This window comes from Orbicella faveolata, unplaced genomic scaffold (assembly GCF_042242905.1).
Source record: "Orbicella faveolata isolate gen_17 unplaced genomic scaffold, um_ofav_v1 contig_14, whole genome shotgun sequence".
NCBI lineage: Eukaryota > Metazoa > Cnidaria > Anthozoa > Scleractinia > Merulinidae > Orbicella > Orbicella faveolata.
The window spans coordinates 7,068,592-7,095,854 of record NW_028301541.1 but is presented as its reverse complement, the minus strand read 5'-3'; the positions used below and the strand labels follow the sequence as shown (position 1 = coordinate 7,095,854).

General features: G+C 37.2%; 2 protein-coding genes and 1 long non-coding RNA gene across 6 annotated transcripts; 1 reads left to right on the top strand and 2 right to left on the bottom strand.

Annotated features, from left to right (window-relative positions):
• Positions 1-395: 395 nt before the first annotated feature.
• On the bottom strand, positions 396-11,247 carry LOC149113779 (receptor-type tyrosine-protein phosphatase alpha-like). 4 transcript variants are annotated; one of them, XR_016206556.1, is made up of 7 exons: positions 10,976-11,246; positions 7,727-10,210; positions 6,482-6,616; positions 5,720-5,848; positions 4,726-4,883; positions 4,058-4,175; positions 396-2,665 (listed from the first exon to the last, which is right to left on the bottom strand). XR_016206556.1 is itself a non-coding variant. In XM_089287465.1 (7 exons), exons 4-6 carry the CDS (start codon positions 5,725-5,727, stop codon positions 4,098-4,100), a joined length of 174 nt encoding a protein of 57 aa, XP_089143591.1. In that variant the 5' UTR covers positions 5,728-5,848; positions 6,482-6,616; positions 7,727-10,210; positions 10,976-11,247; the 3' UTR covers positions 396-2,665; positions 4,058-4,097. The 4 variants fall into 4 exon arrangements, 2 of the variants coding, with proteins under 2 accessions (XP_089143591.1, XP_089143590.1); XM_089287465.1 differs by having other exon boundaries at positions 4,058-4,105; positions 10,976-11,247; XM_089287464.1 differs by having other exon boundaries at positions 10,976-11,243.
• Positions 11,248-11,365: 118 nt separating this feature from the next.
• Positions 11,366-16,456, top strand: LOC149113778 (uncharacterized). The gene is made up of 2 exons (XR_016206562.1): positions 11,366-11,581; positions 16,336-16,456. It is a non-coding gene; the product is annotated as an uncharacterized LOC149113778 (long non-coding RNA).
• A 1,514-nt stretch (positions 16,457-17,970) lies between these two features.
• On the bottom strand, positions 17,971-27,030 carry LOC149113777 (beta-1,3-galactosyltransferase 6-like). Its single transcript, XM_089287449.1, has 3 exons — positions 26,807-27,030; positions 22,201-22,533; positions 17,971-21,407 (listed from the first exon to the last, which is right to left on the bottom strand). Exons 2-3 carry the CDS (start codon positions 22,495-22,497, stop codon positions 20,643-20,645), a joined length of 1,062 nt encoding a protein of 353 aa, XP_089143575.1. The 5' UTR covers positions 22,498-22,533; positions 26,807-27,030; the 3' UTR covers positions 17,971-20,642.
• Positions 27,031-27,263: the final 233 nt, after the last annotated feature.

The window sequence follows — 27,263 nt, the reverse complement described above, 5'->3', positions numbered from 1 at the left end:
CACCACAAGGCAGAGACCACAAGGGAAACACATTTTGTAACAAAACACGCGCTTGGAACGATTATGAGCTATCACAAGGAAAATAATTTACAGTCAATAAATAAATCAGTTAATTAACTGAAAAAAAAAAAGGTTGTTACATCCTAGTGGATGCTAAATGTGAGTCAAAACATTTTGGGTTCTTGTTTTTGAAAGTATTTTAACGCTTAATAAATGATTGCCGCCTTCTTAGAACTCTCGCTTCCCGCCCTTTCCTCTACTGCCTCCCGCCCCCTATTCTCCAGGGCTACGGTTCTCCCTGTCCTCCCCGCTCCCCCACATCCTGTCACTGGAAATGACTTATTCTACTCACTGAAATATATTGCGCTTGGTTTTCCAATGGACAAACAGTTAAATACAGTAGTTAAAAACACGGTTTTTATTTAAAAAGGTCACTGCAAGGTCTGCGCGCGTTCGTCAAACACAGTATTGGTGTTACCACCCGAAAATAAAATTCATATCTTTGCGCCGCTGTGTAATATCCTCTTCATGATAAAGCTAGATACAAATTCACCAAAAATTACCCTAAAAAGTGGTGTACTAAAGAAAAATATCTGTAAATTACGGTTAAAAGGCAGCCATGATAATCAATCAATCAGTTAATCAAATCAATCAATGGCTTTATTAACGTGGTCAGTACGCTTAGCTGCAAGCTAGTTTCCAGGTACGCCAAGAAATAATAAAGATAAAAATAAAAAGTTAAAAAACTTCATTGGAAGTGTATAAAGTTAAGATAAACTACAATTAAAAATGAATCACAAATTAAGATGGTTTAGTTACAATATATGTCTAACTGAACTAAGTGTAAAATGTAAAATTGTCATAACCGTTGTCACACATTTCACTCACTCATAGTCCCGTGAGATTTATTGTTTTTAAATTGTTCTCAAAAGCCATGTGTTTGAATCTTCCTGGTTTCGTCTGGTATAGAATTCCACAATTTCGATGCAGTGTATCTCTATATTATAATGATAATAAAATGCCTTTTTCGTTCATTCAAATATTATAGCAGCAGTTTAAGGTGGTTACCTTGCTTTGTCATCCTATTTAAAATTTCTATATTATATCTCTATTATATCAACAATCCTCGGTATATGGAGGTTCGTTCAATCAAGGTTTCATGGTACATGTAGCTCTAAACAAATCATTACTTACAAACTGCTTTGCAGGATGAGATAGATTAGATTTTAATGAGAGATATTTAGTATAATTTAGAAGTGTATATGACAGATATTTTTTTAAAATTTGCTTGATGAAATCTACTTGAGATCATGATATGGAAAGCGAAAAAAACAAAAAAAATGCGGGTATCGTTTTTTCCTTTCCGTGCTTTAGCCATCTGAATTTCACTTCCAGTTGGGTTAGAAACCGCGGGGGCTTGGGACTTATCAGGCCGTGACATCTAAACAAGAATGTAGGTCTACATATCTTTCGTCGAAACACGATTTTTAACCAATCAGCGCGCGCATTTTCTTAGGGCTCTTTCCCAAATCTTTCGTAATGTTTTACAATTTTGATCCAAAATTGTGTCTAATTCCTAATATATTTCACTTACTTTTTTCGTGTCTATTGTTTGGTTAGAAAGATATCTCTACCTACGTTTATGTTTTGACGTCACGGACTAACTAGTTCCGGGCCTCGCGGTTTCTGACCCAACCCAGAAGTGTTTTCAGATGGGTAAAACGTGGTGAAGAAACAACGATGTCCATTTTTTTTCGATTTCCATACCACGATCTCATGTAGATTCCATCAAGCAAATGAAAAAAAGATATCTGATATATACACTTTAAAATATACTGAATATCTATCTCACAAGGAAGATATAATATTATTATTTTCGAATAAAATGTGATATTTTTTGAAATACCCATCTACTTACAATAATCAGAAAAATTTCTCTGTTGATTATTTTAAACTACCTCTCCACAACTATGTAATAAACGTACCATAATAAAACATCAAAGATTACAAAAAAGGCACGGAATGACATTTTTGTTAAAAAAATTAAGTTACTTTTTAAACTGTCTTTGCCACTGGTTTGTATATCCTCGTCTTGTAAAAAACGAAACACAAAAACAGACAAATTTATTTCAGTCGTTGAAACGTGTCAGATTTGGTTTGTCCTGGTCAGAACAGTAATCTTCCTACAGTCATATATCGATAAAAAGTGCTTCTCCTTAAAATAGGTCTAGCAAACATGAGACACAAGAAACCCTCAGACAGAAAGGCCAGTTCAAAAATAGTCCATGGCCACTACCACACGGCTTGTCGACTTTTTATTGTTACTCCTCAGACAAGTAAAAAAATTATGAAGAAATGACGTATTTTGGAAAGGCCCTCTTAATACTTAAAGTACACCGTTCCCAATTCATTGTTTCTCGTCTTTTATGTCATAGACCCTTTTCATAAAAGCCTACCAATGAAATAAAATGATGTCTGACTGCGCGACTCACTGACCGACTTGCGGACCTAACCTTTAAATTAGGAATCATATATGCTGACCTAACCTTTAAATTAGGAATCATGTAACTGTTGAGATAACTCTTTAACAATCTGCAAAATTTGAACAAGTACTAAAGGAGTCCAGGTATGCTTGGATTGTCTTGTAACACAGCTCGTAGCGACCCTGCAAAACGGAAAAATGGGCAATGAGCCAAGGACATAGAAAACGTTCAGTTGTAAATATCATGGAGATGTTCCCGTTGATGTTTATTCCTGTTTCTTGTTTGTGTTATATTCGAGACCATGTATATCGGTAGACTGGTATAGCATCACTGTTACGCAGGTTAATCATTAGGGGTTTCGTCCAAGCAAGAGAGTGGATAACCTAAGTAAACATTTGTTCATTTACACTGGCTTCTTCCCAAGAAACACTTTGAAAATCTGCTCGAAACCGCTACGTTTGTAGTACACTAATGCCTGATTTGTTAAATGTCACACATAACTGCAGACAGTGAGGTCTGTTTTTGTTATTTTACGCTCTTGCTCTGTCGCTTTTGTAGACTTTGAGTTAACACGTCCTCTCACAGGAGTTAGTCCTTGTGGGCGAGCGTGAAAATCACTTCGCACGAGGTGAGAGGACAGAGTGTTTTGACCTTCCCAGAAATATAAGACAGCCAACCATCGACGGTATCTTTGGTTAGCACATTAATGAACAAAAGCCGACCAAGATGTTCGTAAACTTGCAAAAACAAGAAAAAAAATGCAAAAATTACTGAAAGATTGAATGCTCAGTCGACGTTACGGAGTCATCATGACGCCATTATCCGAAACGTCAAGTATTAAATCTTTCAGTACTTTTTGCATGTGTTTGCCTATATAGGCAGATCTCTTTTGATTAAAAAAGCATGCCGAATGAAGTAGTTCAATCACGTGTTTGCTTCTAAATAACTCATCGATACTTGGCAACTGCGCAGAACTTTTATTTCAAAGCTCATTCGTGCAATGAGCCATATAACAATTATAACTAATAAACGTTTTTGCTTAACAGAAAACGTTTTTCAGTTGTACAATGCTTCAACGATAAAATCGGCGAGCCTAGTGCGTGAGCATGTTATTAGGCTGTGATACAAAGTTCAGATTGCTCAGGGAACCAATCAGAATGATGATTAACCAACGATTATTGGCCAGTTTGCTATATGATTATTGGCCAGTTTGCTATATAATAAAGAATGCTATCATGTAGACTAGATTCTGCACGCCGGCTCTGATTGGTTTAAAAAAACGTTTTATCTCAGCGCGAAATATCAAAGCAGTGTTCCGCGCACCTTCAACCTAAATCATAAAGCAAATAAGAAAACAAAACGCACTATACTGTCATAAAACACGCCGGGTTAATATATGAGAACACTCGACAAATTTCTTGATCCTCTCGTTTTCTCATTTCTGTTCACTACGATAATTCAGGCAAGAAAAAAGTTTGTTTGGTCATTGTTTCAATTAGGTTTGAAATCAGACAAATTAAATTACTCCGATTCAAGATACGACAATAAGCATCCCTCAGTATTGATTAACTTACCAGAGTATCGACAGCACCAGGTCTCCTGGCTCGAATCAGTTTAACAGTCTGAAACACATCAACTGTTTGTTCAGTCTTGACTCGTTCTATCACTGACATTATGGTGGACACACAGCCACTACGACCAACACCATCAGTAAGGAAAGAGAAATAAACACTCTGTTTGTGGATTTGGGAGAATTTTAATACTTTAAAGTATCTAATCTTAATAATTTGTTCTCTTTAGAGCTATGCAATTTCACTTTTAAAGTTTTCTCTATTTTTTTTTTCTCATAATGATCTTTTTGGGAAGCGCTGTATAGCCTCATGGTTAGCGTGCTCGTCTTCGGATCGAGCGGTCCTGGTTCAAGCCCTGGCCGGGGACATTGCTTTGTGTTCTTGGGTAAGACACTTTACTCTCACAGTGCCTCTCTCCACCCAGGTGTATAAATCGGTACCGGCGAACTTAATGCTGGGGGTAGCCCCGCGATGGACTAGCATCCCATCCAGGGAGAAGTAGAAATACTCCTAGTCGCTTCATGCTACGGAAACCGGGATAAGCTCGGCCTGATGGGTCCCCTTTGCTCGTATGCAGACTTTCGCTACCTACATATGATCTTTTAGTTACTTTATGGTTAAGCGCCACAAAAAACGCACATTTGGCGGCGCGTAAAAAATCTGCTATTCACCTGCACTGAAAAACAACAATGCCATTTCCTGTTTGTTGCTGAGACTGTTGTATAGCAGCCAGCAAGTCGAGTATTTCCTTAGGATCTGTGCACGTGTCAGGGTTGGACCATCCATTGAGGTGTAAGTGCTGCACAGTTGACTGTTTTCTTGGCCGCCGCTAAGGATTGTGAATTGAACAACATTTGAGATATGGCTAGAAACAGAAGCCAATGGACAATTCTCTTGCATTGTTTAGTACGTCGTAAGGATGGAAGAGACAGAGCAAAATACAGCATCCATTTATATTGTTAATGAGCAGGAGGAGCGTACAACCAAGATGATTTAAACGTCTGCCTAGAGAACGTTATCTTTATCAGTTAACTTGACAATCATCTAGAGCTGTATTTAGAACTGTTAGGAGATGATCTGGTCATGTTCAAATTTAGAATAGCGCAAGTAATATAACATTTTATTTATTTTACTTCGGCAGAGGCAACTAATGATCATTAAGATTATACGAAATTGGTAAAATACAAAAGAAGAAAAGTTTCCAGAAAGGTTAGTTACAATGTGTGTACGTCACAAACTAAGCTAGTATCTAAAATTCCATACTGGGGAGCTAAGACATAATAAGCAAGTAACCGACAGACCTACTGTAAATATAACACAATCTGAACACATGTCGTTTCACACAATGTATATGATTGTTCTCCTGGCTATAGGTGAAAATAAGGCATTTGGCGTTGAAACATTTAGCACAACTACCAAAGAAAATGTGTTTCCTAACCTTATATTTCTGCAGCAAAAATTGGTTCCTAATTTAGGGGCGAGGTAAGTGGGTAGGAGTAATGAGTTTTAAGGGTTTATTTTAACCTTTGTTTTTCCACCATCCCTTTCGCCTCCTTCCTCCCATCCAATTATAAATTCCAATTCCAAACATTAAGGGATTGACGCTTTATTAGTTTAATCCCCGCTCACCCTTAATGGTCCCGTCTACCAAGTTAGCAATCTCACCTCTGCATTTGACACACTAAACTTTCTAGTTGTGATGTTCTTTGAAGCGTTTTCTGACAGTATCTGTAAAGTGATCGGCTACCATACTGTGCGGATCCTTCACTGAGTAGGCCAGTACTGTGGATAACTCTACAGAGAGAATGTAAAAGAGTTCTTATATTCAGTTTTAATGTCATTTTTACATAGCTTATAGACTTGAAATCGTCTTTCGTAGCTGCGTGGAAGTAAAGCAAGATCACACACGCTTATATCTGTTTACACAATACAATTTTCATTATTAAAATTACTGAAAGAATAGGAAAGATATTAAATGAATGGTTTCCATCCTTGCCAACTATATCTTTTGTTGCTCATCGACTTAACTTTATTTACCTTTCCCCAGGTTGTGATAGTAAGGATCTAGCGCAGCGAGGTTCATACAGAAAACGCTAAGGAAGGATACTCCCCTAGTATTGTCCCAAGCAAGCCTGGCTGAAGAGACACTCATTACACAAGACTATTATTGAAAAAGAGCTGCCGGCAACAACATTTCCCTATCCAGTACATGTATTGGAAAAATTAAGACCTGAAATACTGTAATGGGCTGGTTTTAGGTATCGACCCTCTTCACTGTCTAAGCGGTGAAATGTAGTAATTCGCTGCTGCAAGGATTTTAAATGCAATGCTACGTTTTTTCTGTCCCAGAAGTGGAACACCATAACGGGTAAAGACGCCATAGCAGCACCCTCAATTTCGAGTGCAAGTATATGAAGCGAAATCTACCTCTTTGTCTTCTTTCAAGCTGTTCAACATCACAATTGTGCCAATTTCATACTGTGAAATCATGCACCAGAAGTCCTCAACAGTGCTGTCCAATGGGGCTTGAGTCAGGATGTATGCGCCGCGTTGTTTGTAGCCCTAAACAAGATGAAAAGGCATTTAAATCTAAAGAACATAATCTCAGCATCGCCAACACACTACTAAGAAAAGAAAGAAAAGTGTAAAGTTTAAGATGCCCTAATTGCTATAACACGTTGAAAAAATAAAAACAAATATTTGTAACAATTCCATTAGATGGCAGAAGATGTTAGAGCTCAGGAATTCACTCACGTCTTTTTTTACAATGATAACATGTAATGTTCACTGATGAGAAAATCAATGGATAGGCATACCTTCCTTTAACCATCTACAGTAAAAATGATAGGTGGTGTACAGCACCATACATGGTGGTGCTATATACTTCGTGGCTATAAAATATCCCAAATTACGGAATGGAAGCAATTTGCTTGATAAATACTGATTATAGGCTAACTTGGAAAACTCCGTAGAAGCCAACAGGTTGTTTGAATCTTCTGCAATGCTTGTCTCTGCCTGAGTGCAAGCACAAATTGATTTCATTTTGGAGACTGCACTCACATCGCTTTGGTACTGGAGGAAAGTAGTTTGGACAGATTATTTTTTCTTAAAAGCATCAAAAGTTAACAAATGAAACTTTTCATCAAGTAGGCGGTTTCCAAAATGAACTGAATTCCCGCTTTATACCAGTTTTTTTTAACAATTATTGGATGAGGTTTTGTGATATCCAGAATAATCAAGCTAAGGTCGCAACAGAAATATCCATGATATAAAAAATCCCCGACACCCTTCTGCTCCTCAATGCTTAAGGAAAGTTCTGGCCAAATTTCATGAAAATCTGCCAATTCTACATACCCCATTACTTCATTTAAAGAGATGGTATTCTCGCAAAAAGCTATTGCGAGCTATCCCGTTTGAAGAGTTGTAAACATGTCACGCCTTTAGTCGGATGTATTTCAACAGAATATGCCGCTAGCCAAACGGGGCACCCCAAACGTTCACAGCGAGCAAAATGATTTTCGCGGGAATTCCAGGGCAATAATAGTATAACAGTCACGTTCTCCTTGTTGAACTTCAGCGGGCGTCTTTGGAGCAGTCTTCACCTCACGTGAGGAATGGGGAAAACCAAGAGAAATAAGTGGGGTAAGAATGTGAGTACGAGTATTCACGAACCATTGCCGCTGTCGGTCAAAGTTTTCTTCGTGTCTTCAAGAAATTCCGCTATTGACTTCGTCCTGGCTTCGATTTTTCCGCTGTCTAAGGACTTTTCTATTTCTTTTTTTAGCACGTTTCATGACCTCAATAAGGAGTGTTCGGCAGCATGGAAGAGCGAATAAATTCGAGAACACAACTCCGGAATGGCGTGTAAACAGCAAAATGCTAATGAGGCCCTTGTAATATGAGCTACCGGAGGAAGCAGTTTCGCGCAAAACATTTGACGCGCTATAAGGATTATTAACTTTTTTTTAAGTTTTATTAACAATCCTTTTTTTTGGAAATAACCCGTGTGCGTTTTAAGATTTTACTTTCATTTTTTGGGGGAACTGTTAGATTTAATAGCGACCTTTTTGTTTTGCTTAAAAAGAAAAATTCGACAAAAGTAGCACTCTCAAGGTATTGTGTAACCTTAATCGTATCTATAACAAAAGTCTCGATCGTGATTGATTCTCCGCGCGCCTATTTTGTCACGTAATCGGCGCGAGATCACGTGGGTGTCAATTACAGGTATCCAATTTGGACACGTGATTTGCACGTCAATTACGCACGCTTTGATGGCTTCCTTCAGTTTTTTAAAGTTATGGAAAGTGCTACTGAAGTTTTCGCCCAAAAGAAGTTCTCCAGGGAATTTTTCAAATTCGAAATTTGCTGTAAATACGATTAATTATCGTATCAGAGGCAGTTTTTAAGGCTAATCTTAAGACTTATCTTTTTAAGCGTGCATTTGATTTGTAGTTTTTACTTTTTATTTGCAGCCTAATTGTATTATATAGCGTATTTAATTCTTAGGATTTTAACTTTTAGGATTTAGGATTTTAGGTTTTTAAAGGATTAGGATTTTAATTTTAGGATTTTAAACTTAGAATTTTAATTTTAAAGTATTGTAAAGCGCCATGGACAATTAGTGGAAAATGGCGCTATATAAATGTATATTTATTTATTTACTTATTTATAATCGTACCGTACAATTCAGGAAGTATTCAAATCGGCAAGCGCTTTGCGCTAGTCCGATTTTGGAATTCCCCACCCGATAACTCCCTGAATTGTACTCCACTCGATCCAGTTACTATTGGTTATCATTGTAGAGAGGTTTCACTATTATGCTACTTAATATAATAGCGCCTGAGCAGTAAAAATTATAAGCGATATGAATTGTTTTTGGTAATCCATTAAAAAAGACGACTCCAAGAATTTAAACGTAAATTTTCCTAAACTTCTTTTACTTTGCTTGAACACGCAGTTTTCGGTGCTGCTGAATTGGAAAACCGAACCTTCGAAGGCGAATCATTCTTTAATGGGTCCTTAGTAAGTCATGTAAAGCGTGTTACCGTGAAAACCAATTCAATGTGAAGAGAAAACTGCCCGTTTCATATCGCTTATAGCAATTTTACGGTCGATAAAGCTCTTTTCGTGCACACATGTCACTGACAAAGATAGCGATTTCCTAGCAACAAAGATGAAGCAAAGCTAGCGTTAATTCACTTTTGCAGTGCTCTGAAGAGTACCACAGGCCAACCAAAAGAAACATGGCTACGGTGGTAAGTAACACGTATTACTGGTTCCTTGAGGTTATATTTTAGTTTTTTTTATGCGTCTCATCTTGAGGAGAAGAGGAAACCATCACTCAGCCCTTGTGAGATAACTTTAAGAATTCCTAGGAATTCCTAGGAAAAAATTCCTAGGAATTCCTAGGAATCTAAGGTGTGAATTTTCACGGTAATTCGGACTCGGAATTCCAAGTTTACATAGAGCTGACTTGGAATTCCTAGGAATTCCTAGGAATTCCAACTGAAATATACTCACCTTGAAAATTCCTTAAAATTCCTAGGAGTTTCTGAGAATATCTTGGAATTTGTAGGATTTTTTGAGAATAGGTTGGAATTTTTTGGAAAATCTGAGAAAAACTGGGAATTTTGTATCATTTGTAGGCCAGAGAAAATTTTGATGATTAATGCCCAGCATTAAAATAACAAATAAAGTCACTGATATCACATCAAACAGGTTTTAAATCAATGGTTTATTACATTGGCTTTCATGAATTTAAACATAAGAAAAATTATCCTGTTTCTTTTTCATTACATCAAGAATCAAGAGTAAAACTGAAAACAGATATGAAGGTCAAACGTTTACATGTTTGATAAAAAGAGAACTTTTTCAGATAATTTACTTACTTTTTTGGTTTACAAATCCAACAATTTTCCATACACAAGATTTTAGCTTAAATTATTGTTATTATGTGGAACAAATCTGGATTTTCATGAATGTAAGGAATCAATGATAAGAACAAAACTGAGACAATTCATAAAATTAAAAAAGGCTGAGTTTGGGCAAACTTAGCTGCTGTTCAGTTATTTCTGTTGATTCTGCAGCTTCTTTTGTTGCCCTCTAATTAGGCTGTCAGCAGCTAGCCTCTTCATCTTCATCTTTGTTGTATGACACCTAAAACAAAATTAAAAAATACATTACATTGCTATGTATATGAGGTACTGTAAGACTGGGATCCAAATATTTGTGTGCTCACAGTTTAATACATGCAGCTATTTAAGACCTGACTGTAAGCTGGTTGAAATGTTAAAGGAGAAGACTTGATAACTGTGAAGGTGCTTCTCTACTATTGATAAATATGTTACATATATCTTGAGCTTACATTAGATTAAATCAAGGTTTTCCTTCTTCTATAAGTGTATCGACAACTCTCGAATTGGAGGATATATATCACGGTTTTTAGCCAAATTTAGACTTTAGAAATATTAAAAAAGACACTTAAGATATTAAAGGAACATTTAAATAATAGAGTAAACACAAAAGAATATACGGATGGACAAAAATTGATGATCAACACGGATTGCCATACAGTCAGGCTGAAACACACAGGAGATGTATCAAACTATGCACACTGTGGCTGCCTCGTTGGAGTTTTTGTCAAGAACTAATTGACTGGGATCAGAGAGAACTGCTATATTTATTTCGTTTGAACAAGTGAGGCGAGAGAAACGACTTGTTATTCGCAAATCAAATTGTTTAGGCACGCACTCTCGGCAACCTAAATTGTTTCAACTTTGCTTTAGCCAGAATTCATTTCATGCCATGACTGAGTGGTCCACTCTTGTATGATTCGTGATGATAAAGTTCATTCAAAAGCTTTAGTCCAAATACAAGAATTTACTTTGCATAATATAAGGTTACTTGAATTCGATTACTCACCAAATAATTTTGTATACGGCTAGTCTGCCCTTTGAATTTTTCCCCGTTGAAACATCCACAGTAAGACTTTCTTTTAGCTCCAAATCTTCGCCAAGAATAACTTGTTTCTCGATAATGACACTCACGCTGTTTTCTTCTGGTCACAAGACCGCAGCAAAAACCATTCTGATATAATTTTGGAAGTGAAATCTACTAAAACGCACGAGCGATCAACCGTTGACGCTGAATTCAAAGATGGGCGCCAAAAGAGAATGAATAACGCGATCTTTGTCACGTTCAGTCACGAGGACAGTCATGTGAAAATTCGCGTGCTGTGATTGGTGCAGTTGATCAGTTGAGGAGAGAATGGAAACTGGAGAAGAAGGAGAGAGAGACTGGCAACGAGGTTGCCGGACCAGTCGCTTGCTTTCAACGGCAATTCTGTTTCACTTTCCACGCTGTTTTGGTGGTCTTTTGAAAGATGGGTCTTGCTTCAAAAGGAAAAAACTACACAAACTTTTTACGACGAAATCAAGGATGGAACGTACTTTAACTGGTTGATCTGTTCCCGACGGTTGTCAAGATAACAAAGGATCGTGAGGCACTTAAATCAAGTTCGCTGCAAGGGTAAGGAATCCAATTTTATAGGGATTTTCTGTTATGATAAGCTATAATTGTAAATAAATCAAACTAAGCAATGCATTGTGTGCTCTTTAAAAACCCCAAAAGCCGAAATTCACCTAAAAGGTTTAAGATCGACCTGAGGAAACGAGATAAATTCTGCGAAATAAGCTTAAGCTTGTTGTATTAGTCCACCAAGTCTATTTTGAGAGCCCACGTGTTTCAACACCCAGTCAGCACAATGCAGTAAGTATAAATTTGCAATGCTTGTCATTTTTTCCTTTGAATTATTTATAAGTATTAACATGATATGAGATCTATAGTCTTTTCAATACATCAAGATGTAGGTTTTTTTTATTTGTCATTTATTTATGAGAGTTATTTATTTGTTTCCCACTGACTCATAATCTTTTTGATTCTTTTGATTTTGTTGTGTCATGAATTAAAGTGACTGCAAGGACAAGGAAATGCAAGAAACATATTGATGATCCCACTATACCCATGCCAAAATCTACAAGATTCGACCACATAAATCGCTTAAAGCAGTCTTCACAGGCCAGTTGACGTCATCTCCCTCTCTTGCATCCCTTTTTCCTGGAGATCATTTCCAGCACCATGAACAGGACACCACAGAGTTTTCTGCTCACCTGAGTGAGATGGCTGTTGGCAAAAATGTTGTGGATGACTTTGATGGATTATGGAGTGAACCTTTATGCAAGAATTGAAGCTTCACAGAAGCATTTGATGAAATTGAGTTGCCTATACCTGAAGAGACTACAGAAATACCAATTGATGTAATACACAACAACTCAGATTTGTCCACAGACAGTGATTCAGATAATGATGTTGAAGTTTCAGTTCCGACTCCTCTGAAGAAATTGAGAACTCTGACACTGATGGCCATTCACTGGACTCCCCTGATGAAAGTGAAACTAATGGTTCCCAAGAAAAAAACATTTTCTGCTAAAGAATATGCCTCTATGGCCATTCTGGCCTTAATTTCAAGACATTGTATGACAATGAGAGGCTGCTAAAGATATCCTTGTTTTAATGAAACTACTGGTAATTTGTCCAGAGAATGTCACAGTACAGTTTTACAAATGTACAGCAAGTGTGTGGAAACTGTGAGCTTTTCACTTATGACATCTGTGAGAAATGTCTTCCTCTTTTTCCTAAAGTCAGAAAGGATCAAGTCAAAAATTGTTCAACAGTGGGCTATGATGGGTATGTGTGTGAATCTACAATTATATTAAATATATACATGCACATATATACTTTTGGTTTTATTGAAATTGTAAATAATATATATTCATTTATGCTGACAGAATTTTTTGCTTAATCTATTTATCAAATCTAAGAGCATCCATTTTTCTATCAGTTAAACTCTGGGTGTTTGATTTAAGGGTCCATACGGGCACATATACACTAACAAATCATGTTGGATGTAAAAAGCAATGTTATCAGTGCTATAGCTTTATGTTGAGTTGTCAGATTTAAACTGGAATTAATGTACATTTGTTTGGAAATAATTACCTTGGAGCTTGAAAACAATAAAAAGGTATGGAACTCCAGAGAAATGATCCTGTTGATTTTTACTAATTCACAGAAACTGATTCATGCACTGAGTTCATCTTTAATTTTGACATTTTGGGAAATTTACAGAAATTTCCAACAATGTTTCATGTGTTTTAGCTATTCCCAAAAATTCCTAGATATTCCAAACACATTTTTTAAAACAGTCTGGGAAATAATAGGAGTTCCTAGGAATTCCCAATAATTCCCAGTCATACTTTTCACTATTCCCAAATATTCCCAGAAATTCCAAGGTCTTGGATTAAGCATAATTTGCATGACTTGGAATAACTTGGAATTCCTAGGAATTCCCAATAATTCCCAGTCATACTTCCACTATTCCCAAATATTCCCAGAAATTCCAAGGTCTTGGATAAAGCATAATTTGCATGTCTTGGAATAACTTGGAATTCCTAGGAATTCCTAGGAATTTCCAGACTACTGGGAATTTATTTCGCAGGGGTGTTGTTCTCATTTTCAGTTTCAAAGTGTGGTTAAACAAGAGAACCTCACCATTTCTTTTTCGTCAATCCTTCACTAAATTCGAGTCTAGCATTTCTTATGAAGTTATTACTAATGCGCAGTATGGCGCACGAGTTAAGGATTGGGCTCCGTTTCTCCGTTTCAGTGTAACATTTGTGCATGCAAATTTATGCATGCATACATTTACCACGGTCTTTGAAGCTCCGTCCGCCATATTGGATTCTCCAACAAGGTGCCGTTTTTTTGTAAACGTTGTGGTTTTTCTCCAATTTGATGCAGTGTGAAAGTACCTATCAGTACTTTAGCTCGTTGTTAAGATTCTGAACTGGCATGTGAGCATGCATGAACAGCAAGAAAGTGTTTCTGGAGGGGTGAGCCAAGTCTCAAATTTATTAGGGTTTTGGAGATTCAAGGACATATTACGAAGAATCATTTATTATAAAGGATGTGCTCTGTATACTTAATCTTTTGGTCAAAAAATGCTTCCTGTTCGTGTAAATGGACGTGCTCAACAAAACGGGCAGGTAATAGGCCACGTTCGATATATATTTTCAGGACAAAATTTTCAAGTTTCCTTTGTCCCTTGAATCCCTTAAGATACTTGGTTGCAAAGAAATAATTTTGAAAGAAAAATAAATGCTATAACTTGACGTTTCGATGTTATCTTGTTGCCATTATCAAATGCAGATTAAAGTCGTTCAGTTCAGTTACAGTTACATGCTAGCTTAAGTGTTAGGAAGGAATCCACCAAAAGTTCGAGTAACAAGTGGACTAAAACTTTTTACCGAGATTATTGGAAACTTCTGTGCGACTCTTTTGAATATCTTCTTGAAAGAACTCATTTCTAACAACACCAAATGTAGAAAATAAATTCTGAAGTAATATATGAAACACTTGAAAATACTGATGAAATGAAACTGATGATGAAATTTTACCTGTGTCTTAACTGACAATTCCTCTGAACTTTGAAATTTAATTGCTCGAGTTCCCATGAGAAAGTGTTTTGGTGTTATTTCAGACAACTGTTCATATCTTTAACTTTCAGAAAATGCAAAAAGGACTGTAATATACTTAAAGTTATTCTGGTAAAAGGTTTGTGTCCATTAAAAACTGAAATTGCTTGAGTCAAAAAGAATGTGACGAACAATGTCAGGTAATAAAACACTTGTGTGTGTTAAGTGTTTTTTTTTTTCTTTTTTCTTTTTCTGCTTCTTGTTTAGTCTAGTACACCTTGTATTTTGTATCAATTATTGAAACCTAATACATTGTTAGCAACATATAATGTTTTAATTCTCGGAAATATGGCATTGCATGATATAACTTACAAAAAACACCAGGTGCCTACTGAGGAGTACTGTTATTTTATCAAGTTTCAAGTGTACTTTAAAATCAAATTACAAATATAATAAAAATAAGGCAAAGTTGATATTTGTTACAATGGCCCAGTACTGGAATATATTCCTAACAACCAACATAAACAAGTCTAACACTTGAACAAAAAATGCCTAAAGGGATTTAGTTCAGAATTGCTATGAAAAAAGATATTTCATCCAATTCGCAATTCTGATGGTTTGTTACTTCTCTATTTATAATTTTTCGACTCGGCTTGCTTTGTTATTCGCCTGACGATATCCTTGTAATAAAGATGGCATATTGCGTTACAGCATTTATCTTCTCTCCTGCATCTTAATTTTCTATCTCAGATCTATGATGCACTTTTTTCAAATTAGCATTTCTCCCATATCATTTCTAGTTGTCAGATGGCAAACGTTTTCCAATTGGTTGTCTGACTATGTACGCATTGCATATCTATTTTATACAACTTGTATTCTCTTGCGCATGAGTATAGGCTACTTGGAGCCTCTTGTTTTTTCATATTCTGGGTACTTTTGGTGTATTGAGTCCATCCGTTTTATTTTCAAGTGAAGTGAATGTTGTCGTCGATAAATGTCCTTTAGGTTTTACCTCAAAATTAAAATTTGTCTTCAACCTCTGAGACTTTTATGTTCCTTTGTGATATGTGAATTCCCACTAATGGGTGACTGTTTAATGTGTACACTTCGCCCTGGCAAAATTTGGTACTTTGTTTCCGATGTTCCCCTGTCTACTATTAATTGGATGAATGATTTGAGGTTGGAATTCAATTCTAGAAATTCAGTTTGTGACGCTTCGAGTTTTAAAGCTCTTACATGTAAAGTGAGTGGCATTGTTCTCCACTGTGGATGAAAAGTGTTCATTCAATTCAAGTTGAGGGAAGGTTTACTCCACCCAACCCTTGTTTTTATAAACCGGATCAACAAAATATCCCCGCATTAAATGATTTCATGATACTCGCTGGCGACGATGTTTTATCGGCTAGTCTATCTTGACCAGGGCGGGCGGTTTTGTGAATATCCGAAAAAGTAATTTGTGATATGGGAATCGGCTTTAATTAATGAAACTACAGTTACTCTGCTACAATTTAACGTATAGAAATAAGAATGTTTCCGATGTTCCGGTTGCTTAAAATTCACCTCGAAGAGGAATCTTCCACAACCAAAATTTGCTTCTTTCGACCATAGCGTGACATCAGTTTGTCACGAACCATTTTCGAGTATCTTACATAAACTTACGACTTGAAGAAAGTTTATGATATTCATAACTTTATATTTGATTTAGAAGCTGTGACTGTGAGAAAAACATCTTTTGCCATTGTTTTCTTGCAGATGCAGCTGTTTTAAAGTATGTGCAGCGGCAGCAAAATTTAACTTAAAGCATGACATACCGGTATGTAAATTCATTTGAACAAACAAACTTAAGGTAATAAAGATAAAGGTTTCCTCAACAGTTTTTCCTTAAGCGTTAACCTCTCCAAAGTTATGTGGGAAACACAGTACATTTAGCAATATTTCTTGGACAATTATGTATTCTGTATAATAATGAGTATTGAAAATAAACATTTCTTTGTCAGTCAATTGTCAGGAGCAGACAAAAGATTTCTCTATATGGCCATTCCTACTTTTGTTATCAGGTCATTGACTGCATTGACAATTTGTTTGTTTTCGTAGCTCTGAAAAGAGTGGTTTTAGTGGTCCTGAAAAGAACCATTTCAATACTATATAATGTTTTCTATGCAAAATAATATTGTCACTTTTATTTCTCATATGGCTCACTAATAATCTCAGAAGAATGCTAAAAGATCAAATGGATGGCAAGGTACTCTGCAAAGTCTGAGTCAGGCCAAATGGTCCATACTGCCTGAGCATACCCCTGTTTCCATAGTATGGATGAGGTGCCAACCCATTGCAGGGTTACCCCCAGCATTAAAATTCAGCACTAGCCATTTATACACGTGGGTGGAGAGAAGCATTGCAAGAATATTGGTAAAGTGTCTTACCCAAGAACACAATAAAATGACCCCAGCCAAGGCTCAAACCTGGACAGTTCAATCAGGAGTCCAGCATACTGACTGTTAGGCCACCATGGCTAGTCTACTTACATTGGAAGCTGTCTAAGCTCTCTTTTTAATGGACACTCTTGTAAGCAGACAATTCTATTTACGACAGCCTTTACAAAACTCTGTTTGAACTCCCAAACAAGCTGTTTATTTACTCATTCTCTTAATTGAGCATTCCCATAAGCTGCCCTGAGGCCCGTTCCCAAAGGTCCTGGAATTTTTTCTCACCCAAAAGCCATAGCAAAATCTCAAACGTTATGATTGCAGAGCTGTTTTATTCATGTATTCTTAATATCAACAGAGGTTCTCTTCATGCAAAAGGTTTCGGGCATATACACCGCTCTGTTGTTAGATACAGATTAATTAAAAATAGCTTTGTGGGCCCGAAAAGTTTCCGGGGCTTTTCAGAAACGGGCCCCTGGATACTTTGAGGGAGTCTTTTCCTTTGTTTTACACTCGTGTTGGTAGACACCCGAAAGGAATTGGACCTGACTATGAAATATACTCAAGAATTCGTAAATTGTATCACTGCATTTTGTTGCAGTGAGACTCAATGTTGGCTGCAATTATGATTTGCTCTTAATTATTACTAATGACCAGACCTACTGCTGCCGTATACAGTACTGTATTTAGTTATTGCCGTAATTACAGCATTGCACAAGGTAATAGAACAAAAAGATCATTTGATATGGCAGTGTTTCTTATATTTACAATGTTTGTAGTTAGCTGGGCATCTCTTATCCATCCCTTACACCCCTAGTGGCCCCGAATGAGAAACATTCCTGAAAGCAGACAGCTCCAGTTATGCACACCTTTTTTGGGCCTTGAGGGTGCCCACTTATGAGAGCTTCCACTAGCTGTACCACTTTTCTCAAACCAAGTGACACAAATGACATAAACATAATTACAATCATCACTACAGTCCACTACATTTATTTGTGCATAATTTACAATTTTTATGATTTAATTCATTGAAGGGACAAACCTCTTGAGAGGTGGCAACTGTTTTAATGTTTGTTGCATGGTACCTTTTTCACACTGTTTTATAAATCTATCAACCTGCACTTGAACATTATATGTTATATCACACCCATTTATCATTCTTGAAAAATAGCAAACAAAAAAACACATTCTTGAAAGCAACAACAGCACCTGAAAGCAATATTTTGTGACAACTGTTTTTCTGAAGAAGGAAAGATAAAGTGCTATCCATAAAAGAGTTTCTCTGCTTTCAAACACAATAGCACTAATTGTATTTTGTAATGGAATAAAAATTGTAATTCTAGTTAAATCAAGGGGATGCTTGAAATTGGTTAGTACAACAGCTAATGCCATTTTTGATGTAACTACCCTATCTTGCAAATGACCATAAAAACAGCGTAAGATTAAGAGTGGAGAGTGCAATTTCTACAATAATATCACATTGATTTCCAAGGAAGCCGATCAAAGTAAATTTTTACAGATCGATACATGTATTGAATTAATTAAAAAGGTATAACAAACTCCTTTTTGTTTTACTGTAACACCCTTGCACTCTTGTTAATAAAATTACAGCAGCACTTTCTACACACTACCTCTTCTCTAAACTTCCATACGCGCTGTTAGAACGCGTGTTTTGCACTTGTTGCGGAACATTTTTCCAACCTGCAGCCAACTACAAGAAGCAGAAGAAGCCACGAGAGAAACAGTTACTCGCCAGTAAAATCGAAAACGGCAACCTGTGAAAAGTTTGAGCTCTCTCGCCCTACATTTTCCTTCCATTCTGAAAGAGGGGACAAAGCAAAAGACTGCAACATTTACCTAAAACTCTAGAACAAGCGGTGAAGCAAAGTCAACGATGAAATGGCTCCTTCAGACGCCATCTTTGTTTTGAAGATTTCGGCAGCGCGCGCTCAGTAAGAGTCTGAGTACCAGGGAAACAAATAAGCCAATCAGACAAAAGTCTTCCTTGCTGTGTGATATAGTTGACGAGGGCGGAGCCCGAGTCTACTACCGAGAGCGAATAATCTAGTCGTTTTAGTATAAATCTACTAGTCGTTCAAACCTTTATCGAAATCCTCTTCACAGACTCTTCGAAAACGCCAAGAAGCGGCCGTCTTTTTGTTAACAAGGCTACACTGCTACGCTGCTCACTATCTATCACAGAATAGATAGTGAGTACCGTAGCCAATCAGAGAACGGCATTCGTGATAGAACGCTAGCAGATTTATACTAATTAACAATTAGATTATGAGCTCGAGATTTCTATGAGGTGATAGATGATGAGGCCGAAGGTTGAATCAACCTCATAGAAATCGAGAGCGAATAATCTAATTGTTTTAGTAGAATTCTTACCAAAATTTACTTCAAATAACGGTTTCTAATTATTTCTTGACGTATTATTAAACTTTGTGCTTGAAAAAGATCGCTCGGATTGAATCGTCATTTAAAATTGAAGTTGTGTGTGCGCGCGCATTAGTTTTTTTCAATAATTTCAACTTTTTTCAAAGTCAATGTGAACCCTAAATGTCCTTCGTTTAGACTTCTCAGGAATTTGATTATCAATTTGAATCAAAATTTTCCTTCAAAACTTTGGAAAAACGAAAACAACGTTGCCATTTCCTAGACGATCTCCAGCCACTGCACACTAATGGCTGATAGTGTTCAATGGCTCAGCGAATCAGATTACAGCATTTGCATTAGTATACTAGTAGAATTCTGCTAATGAGTTTTAGCATAAATCTACAGTCATAATATCACGAGTGTCGATCTCTGATTGGCTACGCTACTCAATGTCTAGTCTGTTGTATTATTATTATTATTATCATTATTATTATCATTATTATTATTATTATTATTATTATTATTATTATAATAACAAACTGGCACCAACTTCTTACCGTCTCCGAACTGTCTCTGAAGAGAATTTAGATAAAGTTTTGATCGACTCGTAGATTTATACTCAAACACTCATTAGATAATTCGATTTGCATGCTTCATAGTTGACTCGCGCTGTACCTTTCGTCAGACATGCGACAGAAATCACGAGCTAATAATCTAAATGTTTTATATAATAGAAGGTATGAGAGAACTCCAAGAAGCTGTGGGAATACTCTGTTACGTTCATTGTGTTCCCACAGCATTTCTTGTTTTCTAAACTTCGTTTCAAAATGTTTACTGTTTCTTCGACGAAAATATGAACATGACACAAGAAATATAAGTGATAGAAACAATGCACGAGCAAATTTGATTCCCCTGTTAATGAAATGCTGTGTATTCAATATCTTAAATCAGCACTGAATGTACAGTCTGATTCTCTTCGTGCTAAAGTATTCATGTCATTAGCTTGGTACTCTCCGTATGCAAATTCGCTTCAACTTAGCCTCTTCACAAACCGCTTTTTATCATTAATTATGTAACCTTGATAATGGGGCAAGATGCACCGAAACATCGGTTTCTATCACTTATATTTCTTGTCTCGTGTATTTCCAAATCGTTTCTTATAAAATATGAACATTGCAATTTTTTCTAATTCTTTTTATACCCGCCAGCTTGTGAACCCCCCTTGGAATTGCCGCCCCCTTTTCTCACTGGTATCTACTTTTTGGGCCTAAAATTTTCTCGACTGTAGATAGCCGGCATAATTGTTGAATTATTCCACCTCGGGTTTTCTCTACAAGGTCTGGGATCGAAACGAAAGTCTTGTCCAAACACACGATGGTCAAATCTCATAGTCTTACAATAAGTTGAAAAGTCGGGAGTAGGCATCACATCTTTTGGACCATCGTTGTCATTCTTCCCAAATGCCCTCATCTCCTCAACGTAGGTGCCGTGAATCCCAAGATACGAGTCGCACACCTTGGAAATATTTTGAAATTTTGGCAAAAACGAAGCGGGCGGATGATGATGCAGTCTTGGATCATGGAAATACCTTTTGGGCAAGTTTTGCATCCACAGGCCTATTTGCTGATCAGCAAACGGGTGACATAACGTCTTGTTCTCGTCTTGCTCTACAAATTTGTGGATCACATCGTCTGAAAATATCACGAACGCCTCATCCACCCACGTAATACCTATTTGGCAGTGAAAATGTCCCCAGACTAGATTGCTGGTTGGTCTTAAGGGAAGCTCATTTAGAAGTCTCTTTAAACACACAAAGTAATCGTCATCGACCTTCAGAAGGTACTTGAAATCAAAATTAGCATTCACCCATTTGATTTGATTTAGAAAGCGCAGCCCGAATTCCATGCCTCCACGAAGCGGTTGAAATACCATGTCCTGGAAGTGGTTTCTTTCTTGGAGTAGACTGATACGCTTAGAACGATCCTCAATGATACCATCGGTAACAAAGAAGCATTTCACCTGTTTAAGACAAATTAACTGCGATTAGCAGTTTTCTAAAAATGTATTTAGAACACATGTACATCTCTAATTACCTTGGAAAGAAATAATATATCTACTTCAGCTTGCAATTCGTTCAGGAGGGTGTTATTATCAATCGTAGCAAGAGTATACTTTCAGCCAGTGAGTAGATGAAGGCCAAAATCAGTTCCAATTTTTCTCACGAAACGGCGACGTGCATTGACTTCGTGTTCTGATTAGTTCATTGTGATTCGCCATTCTGATATCTTTGGGTTTGGTTTTACCACACTTTTCCACCTTAAATGGTGACTCACAACGGTTTTCAGCATTTTATCAGCACTTTGATGTCATAAGTAAGCTGATGCCATAAAGAAGCTGTTGTTTCGTGCTTCATTCGAGACAGCGAAATAACTGGCCTGGGTTACAGAAAACAGTATTTCTCCCTCTTCAGACGAAACCTCTTTGTTAAGTTGGTTAAAAACGTTTTTCTTTTTTGAAGTTTTTAAATTGTTTATTCGAACAATGATTGAAGAGATGTTTCCGTATCTTTTAATCGGACAAGCAATCATTATCCCTAAGTAATTTCCGATGCCTCCGCCAATCATAAAAGTCCAAAACTCTTGCTCTGCAAAATTAGGAACCTACGATATCACCTTTCTCAATATTCCCTAAAAATAGGTACCCAAAGAGTACATGTGCGGGATACCTAATTTGAATTAACGGACACGAGCCTATGACAGTAGTGTGATATACCACAGGTATCCCACACCAAAATAACTTTTGTTATATTTACCTGGCTTTCTGTGCAATGTCTCCACCATGTGGACCTGATAGCCATTCTTCTGTCGGACTTATGTGGCGCACTGTTGGTAACAACCAATAGATGCAGTCGTTCCTTGCCACTTCCTAAGTCGTTAAAGTTCATCAGTTGAATGAAATCGTCTGGAGGTGTTTCGTACAGTGAAATGGATGCGTTTCGTAGCAATCGCGGCATGCCTAAATGTGTTACATTATAAACCACCAAAAGTAGAGAGCTTGCGAATCCCAGACTAAACACTGTATATACAAAGGATTTTATCCTACACTTCATGATGTGTGGCGCCGGATTGAAATGCAGTTGTTATATCTAAGAGAAAATTGGTCAAGAAAATAACATCTCGATTAGTCGCGATATATCTTCTTGCTAGTTGGTTAGTTTTAATGTTCGCATGCCGTGACAGTGCCTTTTAGTTGGACTTATAAGGGTAAATGAAGGTGTATGATGGAATATGAAGATAAATAAAGGAGTATGCAAGTAAATGACGACATATGAAGGTGTATGAAGGAGTATGAAGATAAATAAAGGAGTGTGAAGGTAAATGAATGTGTATGAAGGTAAATATGAAGATGTACGGAGCTGCATGAAGGTGTATAATGGAGGGAACCATTTAGCTGAAAATGTCGGAAATTGTGCGAGAAGCATCAAATAGACTGACTGCAACTGGTAAGAAATTTTCGAAAATTTACGTTAAAATACTATTCTGCATTTTCGGAAATTGAAACCAGATATTTTTGGTTCAATGGAAAAGCGCTCAATATTTTTTTAGTGGCCGTTTGAAATGTTTCTAACACCGGCATGCTGCTGTCTATGCAGTATGAGGTTTTACAGTCTGTTTGGAAGTTTTAAAGTTTTCAAAAGCTAGGTTCCTTTTCAATCTGCATGTCCTAATTCAACTGAAGATCACGATAGCCAGGACTATTATAGTATTTACTTTCATGATATTTATATGCAAAGGTTTTGTAATGTACAAGCAAGTTAAAATTAACGACACCATTTTCAAGTTCAAAAAGATCAGAAATAAACTGTCAGAAAAATATTAACATATTAAATAATTAATTAATATGCAATGTCACGCAAATGTCCAAACGGTAAATTTTTGGCGACCAAACATCATCAAACATTGTTTGGTCACCAAACATGCTAATGTTGAAGTGACTGGCCAAACGGTTAAAACATGTTTGATCAAACACAGATCAAACTATGGATACAAGCCGCTGAACAAGCGTGGGACGCATGCGCGCGCCAACCATGTTTGAAACGGCTATCCAAACGAACAAAACATCGCCCATCAAACACGAGAACAAAAGAAATGTTTTAAGTTGTTTGATCGAATGTTTGATGGCCTTTGATGACCAAACACGATCAAACAACACCAAACAAGGTGGCCAAACGGTAAAATGTTAGGTCACCAAACAATGTTTGATGGTGTTTGGTCGCCAAACATTTCCCGTTTGGACAGGCCCTGAAGTTTATTCGTTCCCTAATTATAGCTGACAAACATGCAAGGTTCCTAACGGTCCATTACAAAATAAGATTAAAACAGTTACCTTATTCGAAACTTACAACAAATACATTAAATAAATAATATAATAGTTGTACTGAAATCAGAGCAAACTTGGTAATTAGAGGTTTTCTAGTTCTCAGTTGAAAGCCTTTCAACCAAAACTTTATGATAAGGAGCAATTAATGACAAGGCAAAATTATTGATGCATGGCCAGTATTGACCTGAAAATAAAGATGATATTGTTGTCATTGTTTGGGGCCCACGACACGCAAACCAAAATTCACTAAACCAATCAACCCTCGTCAATCTGTTGCTAAACGTAATCAGATAAAATAATCCACTATGATCTGCATTTTGACGCAACCGACATAATGAGACAGGAACTTACATGTAAAAACTATCATTTCCTTTCTAAATCGTGAAGGAAATCCGAGGGAGCAACTACACATTACAAGGCCACTTTTGAAGGTCCATAGATTTAGTGGCTCGTTTGGCGCGGTAGTGGATAAAAGGACGAAGAATAATGGATGATTAAAAGTGGCCCTGTATTCTCTACTTTAGCGACCACACAATAAAGGGCCACTTTTCAAGGTGCATAAATGTCTCCTTATTCTGTAGTTTAGCCGAGCAATCAATGACAACGAAAAATCTTTGTTGCGTGGCCAGAAATAATGTAGCATGTATAGGTGGTTTCCAACCATTCCCAATAGATTCAAATGATAAACACTGGTGGCCATGTTGGATGACAGGAACAATAAAGCTAACAAGACTTCTTTTGTTAATGGTTATCCAACATTGCGGCAATGACGTCCGTAGCAAACGATCAAAGCGATCAACAAATTCCTCTTATTCATCAAGGAAAACACGCTGAAATCACAGTGACACTAAAAGTTTCTTCCAGCCTTCAATGGTCTTAAATCAGCCGTGTTAAATGTATTTCAATTTGCCCTGACTTCTCATCAAAATGTCAATTTTCCCTGAGTCGAAATTAAGGTACCTGACCTTGAAGAAATTTTTTCTTCCCTGAACATTTCCTAACCGGGACTAACCATTTTTTGAGAAGGTTACAAAACGGGACTTAGCTCATTTCGCTGTCGAGTGACATTAAATTTCACTGAACTCTTTGTAAACTAGATTATATAAATTAGAAACTGCATTATATTTACATTACTGCTGATACAATATGCTACTCAACCTCTTAAGACACAGTCTTAGAAGCAAGCGAGGCATATCATACGTTATTCAAGATTAGCGAACGGGAAAACTGGCTATGCCACAGCCATGAAGTGAAAGTTGGAAAATGAATTCAGATGGTTAAATACCCGAAATTTTGAACAGCCACACGTACAAAGAACTGTTACTTCCTTTTTAAGCTAGCAAAACAGGGAAAAGTCTGACCTGGCCGTAAATCAACATTTTCCTTGAACTCTAAATACCGCAAACTCTTGTCAAACCCAAATCCAACACGATACCGCGCTGGACACTACAGTAGCTAACTTTCTGTCATGCAGGCATTGTTAATCTTAGTGACAGAGTAACTGATGAAGATGAAGCCGCCGCTGCTGGGGGCTTCAAAGATCTTCAGGCAGCATGTTCAGATCTGTTTCGTCACGGTGGACACTCAACTCAACGTCGATTTACAATCTTATTAACGCAGTCGACACAACTTTCGCGAATACCTCAACCACACCACGAATTTTAAACGAGGCTAGTCACAAAGTTTTACGAGAAACATTAGTTCCTTTCACATAATTTTAAGCACTTTTGGAATTTTGATCACAACTAACCTATACCAAAAGTTTACTTCCTCTGAAAAGTATGTTCGCAATCGACATAACATTGGAGAAATCAGTTGTTTCACTCATTAATATTGTGAGGTTCCTTCAAGCAGCCTCCTCTATGCTCAAAATTAGGTGGAAAGGAGCAACCTTAAAATTCCTAATTTTCTACTTAAACTTCTTGTTTAGATAGTCTCGTCGATGAGAAGGGCTTTTGACAGTCAATAGAAGATAGCTCGTTAGTTATATGGCAACATACTCTGCGATACAGAGATTCTCGTTCGGTGAGCTCTCACTGAGAAGAGAAAGAAGCGAATCTCTGTCTCGCAGGATAATGGAAATAAAGTTTGGCGAAACGTTCAGAAAAGGTTCGCAATTGTTGACAGTTAAGTCGTTTGGCTCGCCTTCAGCGCTGATTGCAATCGATTATCTTCATATTTTCCGACGAAAAACTAGTGAAAATTTTTATCATATATTCTGTGGTTACACTAAAGTAAGACAAACGCAATATTGCGGCCGAACAATAATTTTGCATAATTTTAAACCGCTTTCATTATCCCCTTCACCTTATCATGAATAAACTACAGCCATGCTTAATGAAACGTTCTCATTCTCGACATAGCATCGAAGATACTGCACACGGATTAGAGACTTATATTGATTTGTTTCTTACTAAAACTTGTTGCTCAAAGAATCCCATCGAGAGCGGGTGTTTCAAATACAGTAACTCTTGATTAGCAATAGTCTTTGAGAAACATTTATGAATGGCAGCCCTTCGTTCCGCCATATTGGCTCCCTTCGAAGCCGACCAAAACCGACCATCTTGACTATTTTCAAAGAAAAATACAATGGATTCTAAAACGTTGATTTGGTAGTTTGTAACTTAACTACAAAATTCCACTCAAATCGTATTAATGCGTTTTAATGTCTTATCCCATTTTTTATATCGACTTGCCTATCATGGGTAAACCTTGTTAATGCTAAGAAAGTCTTAGGATAAATGCAACTTTAGACGGACACATGAATCTTATGGGGTAAGACACATAACTGCTAAACAGAGTTTCGTCTGTAACAGCTCGGATAGTTGCAGCTCCGTGCGGAAAAAAAATGGAGCAGGGCGAAATGATTTTCTCCATACAATTCGCGCAGCTATTAATCAGGACTGACAAACAAACTAATACTCAATACTCTAGAAACATGTAGAAAACACTACACTGATCCTTGTGCCGCTCTGACATAACCAAAGTCACCTGATGTACATATATTTGCTAGAAGTGTCACTACTCGTGTCCCCTACCTGGAGAAATTGTCTGAGCCTCAATTTTCCTGAAAGAAACCACGTGATGCCAGTCAAAGGAGTAAAAATGAGTTCTGAGACTGTGGTCACGCTAACGAAGTTCCACTTCATGTGAATTCTAAACAAATAATATCCTGTCGGCCAACGGCCAGCGAAGCTCACGTTCTGCGACGTTGGAGCGGTAGCTGATTCATACGGCGTTCTCCTCATGTGTCGAACCTAATGCATAAATTAGTGTACGTTATTTTTCATATAACGGGACTCGTGATTGGCTCAAAATTGAGTGGCGTGACCAGTCATGCATGAAGCTCAAAGTCGTCGCTAATTAACAAATAAAGAAGCCTCGACTGTGCTCTGTTCGACACCGCGGAAATACGTTTTTTGACGTCACCGTAACTGGTCAGTGGTCATCACCATCAGGCTGTGCTGTCCTTCGATCGATCAGTTTTCCGAGATC